Here is a 7,849-nt window from a genome sequence, read left to right as displayed (position 1 = left end):
AACAAACTAACAAACATGAAGGCCTTCCAGTCTGATAACTTTTCAGTTGCTTTAATCCTTGAAGTCATAGGCTCTGTCTCATGCCTGTCTGTGGGACCCCACAACCTACTAAGAACTGCTTTCCCTGAGAAGTGCCGCTCTCCCTCAGCCCTTCCTGCTCTGTGAAGGCTTTGTGTCTTCTCAACTTTGGATTTATGAGACAGTGTCTTACTTTTGCTCTGTGCTGTGGGAGCTCCTCCCCTTGTTGGTTTGCATTTAGTTTTCCTAAGGTAAGAGGAGGTTGAGGGCTCATCTTGCTTGTTCTTCATGGCCAGTTGTCCGGCATGCTTAGATTCAGATAAGTGGACGTCTCTAGAAGAGGCAGCGCTTGCGGTTCCTGGCTTTGTGGCATATGTGCTCAGGCCTCACGGGTTCTCCTTCCATGCTCACTGGTGTGCCTGAAGAGAATACTAGCTAAACATGAGGCCTGGCTTGGGAGTGGCTCCAGAACTCACCCTTAAAGACTATTTTCCAGCAGGGCAATCGCCTTTAATCCCAGAACTCTGGAGGCAGAGGCATGCAGATCTCTTGAGTTCAAGGCCTTTCTGGTCTACAGAGGAAGTTCAGAGATACTTGAGAGGCCTTGTATTGAAAAATAAAACAACAACAAAACAACTACTTTCCAGCCCATAGTTTGGCTACAATGGGATAGAGAGTTGGCCAGTGGAAAGCTCATGGGGCTCCAGCCCAGACCTGGCCTGGATGCATAACCGAGCAGACTACCTTGTTCCAGTAACTGGTGGTACAGCCTGAGCAGGGAGCCTGCCCTGCCTGTCCTGTGGGGGAAGCAGCTCAGCTCCTGAGGGAAAGCTTTGTCCTGAATGTCACAGGCACAAGACTTCCAAGGCAACCAAAGAGCCACCTAGTCTTCACCCACATTTCGAAATATTTAGAGATTAATCTCATAATGAACATTTTCAAGAAGCCACTAACTTTTTAAACTAAAGACTAAAGTAAAAGGAATGAGCTGGAGAGTGGGACCAGTCCAACCCACAGGGCCCTGATCTTGAAAACTTCAAGGCTGGGCAGCAGAAGTTTTTAACCTGTGAGCCATGACCCCTTTAGAGGTCCTGCATATCAGATATTTACATCCATAACAGCAGCAAATGATAGCTATGAAGTAGAAATGAAATAACTTTATGGCTGGGGGGGGTCACCACAACATTGGTCAACAGTAGTAGGAAGGCTGAGAACTGCTGCTCTATAGTGTTAACCAGGTCCTAGGTAGACATCAATGCTTAATCACCTCTACTAGGGCAGTGCTTGTAAGAGGAAGGCCTAAGTCACGTGCGTGGCGGCCCATGCTTTTAGGGAGGCAGGTCTCTGTCTACATAGTGAGTTCCAGACAGCCAGAAATACTTAGTCTCAAAACAACAAAATCAAAAGCCAACCAACAACCAAACAAAAAAAGAGGGCATGCCCCCTGGCTGCCCCATAGTTTCTGAGATCTCCAGTACTTGTCACAGTAACTAGCTAGCCATCCTCAGTTCCTTTCCATACCCTCCTCTACCCAACCACTGACCTCACCTTGTGCCATTTTTAGTGCCTTTCTATGCCACCTTAGGGTTCCTATCCTAGTCATCTATTCCTCAGAGGGATCTACCCTTGTTTGATGACCCTTCATCAGAGCCCTTATTTCCATTCCCTCTTAACTCATCCTTCATGAACCCCTCTTATCCCCCTTAGGATGCATCTCTTGATTCTCTCAAGAACCAGTCCCTTAAAAATCACGCACTCAGGAAACTCCGCCTGGCTCCTCAGGGTCAACATTCTGGCTCTACTCACTGCTACTGACCCCACAGTAAACATCATCTGGTTACCCTACTCTTACAGCAGTCCTTTACTCCTCAGGAGCCCTATCCTGTCTCCCCCAGAACTCTCCTCCTAGTCACCCCACTCTTGCAGCACTCCTCCCATCCCCCGCTCCGGATCCCCACCCTAACTCCCTGAGAGCCACCCTTCCTGGTCACCCCACTCTCTCCTTCGCGTCCCGCCCCGCCCCCTTATCCCGGCTTGGCGCGGCGCGCGTCATGGCGGCGGCGGGCGGGGCGCGTCTCGCACGCAGCGCGCCGGGCGGAGCGCTCGCCGCATTGTTTGCTTCGCTGGGGAGCGAGCAGCGCCTCGGCAGGCGTCCGAGCAGCTCCGCGTTCGCGTCCTCCGCCCGGCCGGGCCCCGAGCCGGCCTTAGCCGGCCGTGCCGGCGCCGCCGACCCCGCCGAGCCGTGGCGCCCTGCGGGCCCGGAGCCGCTGGCCGAGCGCGCCCCGGAGCCCGGCGGGGCACGGCTGCGCGGCCGTTGGCGGAGGAGCCGCGGCGCCATTAGCGCCGCCTCGGCCGCGCCGGCCCCGCGCCCGCCCGCCGCCGGGCTCCCGCGGCCGCGGCGCCCCGAAGGTGAGTGTCTGACGGTCGCCGTTCGCCGCCCGCCTCGCCGGCCGGGGCGGAGGTGCAGGCGCCATGTTTAGAGGCGGCAGCGGCGGCTCCGCATTGTCCGCGGGCGGGGAGGCCGGAGAGTCGGGGCGGCGAGGCCCGGAGGCCGTGAGGCCTGGTGGGCGCGGGAGCCGGAGGAACTGAGAAGGCCGAGCGGGCGAGTGCCGCCGTGAGCCGGCGCGGCCGGGGACGCCGAGATGGTGCCGGCGGCTTGCCCGAGAGGCCGGGTCTGGGAGGCGAGGCCGCGGCGAAATCGCGGAGGCGGAGGCCGCAGCCGGGTGGGGGCGGAGAGGGACACGGAGGCCGCGGCGGGGTCGGGGAGACAGAGGAGTAGAAGGAGGCCGCCGCGGCGCGGGAGGCGCGGCCAAGAGAATGGAGCGGGCGGCAGGTTTCAGGAGGCGGGGAAGCCGCCGGGCCGGGCGGGCTCTGGGCGGCCCGGCTGTCTGTGCAGCTGGGGCAACTGCGGGGACGGGCGTCGGACAGCGGAGGAGGCGGAAGGCCTGGGGTCTCGTGGCGTCTGCCCACGTCCTCGCCCGTAGCCTTGGCGGTGAGGAGCCGGTCGCATTATGTAACAGATAGGTCCGATCTATTTTGCCAAGACAGGAAACTCCCTTGAAGAGGGACGGGCTCGGAAGATTTCCTAAGTCGAGCGGGGCCTGGTATCTCCGGAGTAAGCCCGCAGCTCCGCCAAACTCCGTGGATGTGTGCAGGAAACGCCGAGAAACGAACGCGCGTGCGCGGCTTTCTTGGGCCTTTAGGAGAGAAGCAACTTTCCTGTGCTTAATTTGCAGAAAACACTGCTCCTCATCGTGCACTGCAGTTGTGACACACTTACACACACCTAGGAAACCGCCCCCTTAATGGAGGACATTCACTTCACCCAGCCGCGACTGTTTTAGAGTATCTGTCATCTGGTAACACATAGTTACAGAATTTTGATATTATTTAGTTACTGTTTTATCACTTGTTGGGTCTAGCACTGTTCTGAGTCTGTGTTTACTCCTCAGATGTCACTTTAGAGTAAGTGTCTTTCCTGTGTGCTTTCACAGTGAGGGGTAGAAGCTGGAAGAGTTTAAATGACTTGTCTACAAACCAGGCAGGAAATGAACTGAGCTGATTTTGAGCATGGAGTCTTTCCCTCTTTCTGCTAACAAAGCTTTTTAGGATGAGTTTAGCACAGTTATTTCTGGAGAAGCATGCTTATTGCCTTTGCTGATTCCTTCATGGAAATGCTCATTCCTGCATAGAGCCAGAGGGTCAAAGTGCTGGGTGTATGAAAATGAGGAAGCAGATGAGATTGTTGGTCACTGCTGGGCAGTGCCTCTAAATGCCTTCTTTCCCCCGGTCACAATTACATCTTCAAATTACAGAGTAGCTGTGGCCATTAAGTATTAGGTTCAGTTCTTGTAGAAAAGTGGTTTAAAGACCTTCAGTGCTCACTAGGAGAATGTGGGGTTTGACAGGCTGGTTACAGTACTTTACTGTAGAGGAGAAAATTACATGTTTGTTTTTAATCTGGGAGCTGTTGCTTCTGCCTGCCTCAGTAGTAAATTGTGAAGCATCCGAGGTGAACTGTGGTTCTTTCTGTGCAGAATATGGTGCTGACACCTGGATTTGCACCTATCTCACCTCAGGGATGCTGCTAGAGGCCTAGGGCTGGCTAGGGCTGCTTTGATGACAGCTCCCTCAGAATCCTTTGCTGAGCAGGCACCTGGAAGCTCCTCAGATGCAGGTGCATTGGGGTCTGCTGTTCTTGTTCATAGAGAGATAGTATCTACAGAATGTGGGTTTCTGCAATCTGCAAGGTCTGTCTTTAAAAATGCGTATAAGATTTGCAGAGATTTCCTTTTGGGATTTAAAACATGAAGTCTGCTCTTCGAGGGCTTTCAGAGACTAGTAAGATAAGTATGAGCTGAGAATTTGGGGTTCCTGGAGAGCCCTGCTTGTGGGCTATTCTGACATTTCAACTTGGTATATTTTGGGAGTCAGTCTTTATCTACTTGTCAGTTGAGTGGGCTTGTTCAGTGGGAGGCGTGAGTGGTCCTGGCCCTTGTTACTCCATGTGTTCATTCTGCTTGACTAGTGGTCCAGAGTGGGCACGTCTGCACATAAGATCTGCATCGGAGAAAACTAAAAGTGAGGAGTCCACTACAAGGAGTGGGAGTGTAGGCTGTTAGCTCCCTGGTTTTGTTCATACTGAAATGAACACATCTCTGAAGTTTTCAGGCATGTGAACCAGTGATAAGGGGTGGGGTGGGGGGCTCTGCAGGCTGTGGTCTGAGGGAAATCATCCTTTTTTGGGGGCAAGAGCTGAGCATTTTCAAGTGTGTCAGGAGGAGAGCAGAGGTGCCACTTGATACCTTGCCCTCAGCTAGGTGTGCTTGGAGAGGCTGTGGCCCAGCCCACAGCCAGGTACTGGCCTGAGTGAAAGGGAAAGGCTGGTGCTGCCACAGCAGCTTCCAGGGTGGTCACTGCTGAGGCGTCCTAAAAGCTCCATTGGGCCCTTGGGGCAAAGATATCCCACAGACCAGCTCAGCGTTCCCTTCAAGTCCTGTGTGGGATGTTTGTGGAAAGAATGGACTACTTTATACTGTTGAGTTATGGATGCTTCTGGCCCCCAGCACAAAGTTCCCAGGAGCACTCTGCTGGGCAGTAGTGAGAAAGAAAGACCTAAGGGATTGCTAAAAGTAGGTGGCCACAGGTCATAGTCTCTGTTGTGAAGTCTGTCAGTAAAACAGTCTGTACTTGTGGGCAAGAGGCCAAGCTCTCAGCTCTGGAGACCTATGTTGCTGTTTGTAGGTAACTTTTGGCTTGGTCTAAAAAGGTGACTTGTGGGTGGAATGCACCTGTGCCCTAGCTATTCAGCAGGAACCCTGAGGGCTGCAGCTTCCTGCTGTCTTCCCTGACTGTCAATACCTTTACCTGGGTGTGGTGAGGGAGGTTACTGTTGGAGGCTTGTTGTAATGTGTTTGGAAGTCTTCAACTCTGAGCTTTGTGGGGTGATTTGTTAGTGTTGCCCAAGCATATTTTGTAGTTTTCTGAAGTCTTCTGTCACCCTGCATGGAGTTAACTTTTCTTTGACTTTATTCTAGGTAATCATTGCCAAATGAGGAGGAAAGGACGATGTCATCGAGGTTCTGCAGCGAGGCATCCTTCTTCCCCGTGCAGTATTAAACACTCCCCCACTCGTGAAACATTGACATACGCACAAGCTCAAAGGATGGTGGAGATAGAAATTGAAGGGCGTTTGCATCGGATCAGTATTTTCGATCCCTTGGAGATCATTCTAGAAGATGACCTCACTGCTCAAGAAATGAGTGAATGCAACAGTAATAAAGAAAACAGTGAGAGGCCACCTGTTTGCTTAAGAACTAAGCGTCACAAAAACAACAGAGTCAAAAAGAAAAATGAAGTCTTGCCCAGCACCCATGGCACACCGGCTTCAGCCAGTGCCCTTCCTGAGCCCAAGGTGCGGATTGTGGAGTATAGTCCTCCATCTGCACCCAGGAGGCCCCCTGTGTACTACAAGTTCATCGAGAAGTCAGCTGAGGAGCTGGACAACGAGGTAGAGTACGACATGGATGAGGAAGATTACGCCTGGTTAGAGATCATCAATGAGAAGCGGAAGGGCGACTGTGTTTCTGCCGTGTCACAGAACATGTTTGAGTTCCTGATGGACCGCTTTGAGAAGGAGTCCTACTGTGAGAACCAGAAGCAGGGTGAGCACCAGTCCTTGATAGACGAGGACGCTGTGTGCTGCATCTGCATGGATGGGGAATGCCAGAACAGCAACGTCATACTCTTCTGTGACATGTGCAACCTGGCTGTGCACCAGGAGTGCTACGGGGTGCCCTACATCCCTGAGGGCCAGTGGCTTTGCCGCCACTGCCTGCAGTCTCGGGCCCGCCCTGCAGATTGCGTGCTGTGCCCGAATAAGGGTGGTGCCTTCAAAAAGACAGACGATGACCGCTGGGGCCATGTGGTATGTGCACTGTGGATCCCAGAGGTTGGCTTTGCCAACACGGTATTCATTGAGCCCATCGATGGTGTGAGGAACATACCTCCTGCCCGGTGGAAACTGACATGCTACCTCTGTAAGCAGAAGGGCGTGGGTGCCTGCATTCAGTGCCACAAAGCAAATTGCTACACAGCATTCCATGTGACATGTGCCCAGAAGGCTGGTCTGTACATGAAGATGGAGCCTGTGAAGGAGCTGACTGGAGGCAGCACCACGTTCTCTGTCAGAAAGACTGCTTACTGTGACGTCCACACACCTCCAGGCTGTACCCGGAGGCCTCTGAACATTTATGGAGATGTTGAAATGAAAAATGGTGTGTGTCGAAAAGAAAGCTCAGTCAAAACGGTCAGGTCTACATCCAAGGTCAGGAAAAAAGCAAAAAAGGCTAAGAAAACACTGGCTGAGCCCTGCGCGGTCCTGCCGACCGTGTGTGCTCCATATATCCCCCCTCAGAGGTAAGTGCATCTGAGCTTCAGCTCAGATGGGCCTGGAGGGAAGGACTTGATGCAGGACACAAGTCAGGGCCTGCAGGAGTCCTGCCACATCTCCACCGCACCTCCCGGTAGTCTGTGTCCTAAGCTGTAGCTATTCATTCACTACTGTCCAATGGGGTGTAAGTGCAAGAGAAATTACAGATTGGGATAATGTATGGTTCTTAGTCAACTGTTGACCGTGAATATAAGGTAGGTATGCTCAATTGGAGCCACAGCCACACCAGTATTCATTCAACCCTGGGCTTCTGGATCTCAGCATCCTGAGTTTTGTTTCTATCTACAATGCCATTAAACTGCCTTCTTACCAGATTTTAGGACCTTGTAGAAAAGCATCTGGCTGGAAAAGTGAACCAACATCCTCAGTAAGGTGACCATTGAGGTGAGGTTAGACCGGGGCTGCTGTCAGCAGGGAGATGGTGTTCTGTCTTCTTGCCTGCCTTGAACTCCCAGGGATCCTCTCCCTGTCTCCCTGGTGCTGGGATTCAGGATGCTCCAATCATACTTGACTTCTACTACTACTTAATGTGTGCAGTAGTGCACATGTCGCTTGATCTGCAGGAGGGCTGCTGTGCCAAGCCCTGCATCTGTGTTCCCGGTGGGAAGACTTGTCTCCTTGTGTCTTTTGGACTTGCTCTGTGGCATGCTGTTTTTGTTGCATTAGTTCAAGAAATGTTCTGTATATCACATCATAGCCTGTGGATGCCAGGTGAATCTACTCCTTTTGCATCCATTTGAATCCATTTTAGAGCCTTGAGGAAGTGATTTTTTTGTGAAGGGGGCGTGGGCTTTTAGTCTGGTCAGGTTTGTAGAGCCCCAAGATGACGAAGTTCATGTGAGGCAACTGCCCTAAAGCAACATACATGGTGGATAGTAG

At 52.6% G+C, this 7,849-nt stretch overlaps 1 protein-coding gene across 4 annotated transcripts in view; it reads left to right on the top strand.

Annotated features, from left to right (window-relative positions):
* Nucleotides 1-2,132: 2,132 nt before the first annotated feature.
* The window catches only part of Brd1 (bromodomain containing 1), a 48,041-nt gene continuing 42,324 nt past the window's right edge, over nucleotides 2,133-7,849 (top strand). For all 4 annotated transcript variants that reach the window (XR_004389771.1, XM_032919271.1, XM_032919263.1 and 1 more), the window contains exons 1-2: nucleotides 2,133-2,427; nucleotides 5,556-6,936. Coding sequence is in view for 3 of the 4 variants with exons in the window: in XM_032919271.1 (XP_032775162.1) it covers nucleotides 5,570-6,936 (1,367 nt within the window). In the remaining variant the exon portion in view is untranslated. The remainder of the gene's footprint in view (nucleotides 2,428-5,555; nucleotides 6,937-7,849) is intronic.

Source organism: Rattus rattus, chromosome 1, assembly GCF_011064425.1.
Source record: "Rattus rattus isolate New Zealand chromosome 1, Rrattus_CSIRO_v1, whole genome shotgun sequence".
Taxonomy (NCBI): domain Eukaryota; kingdom Metazoa; phylum Chordata; class Mammalia; order Rodentia; family Muridae; genus Rattus; species Rattus rattus.
The sequence above is the reverse complement of the archived record's forward strand: the minus strand, read 5'-3'. Positions and strand labels throughout refer to the sequence as shown.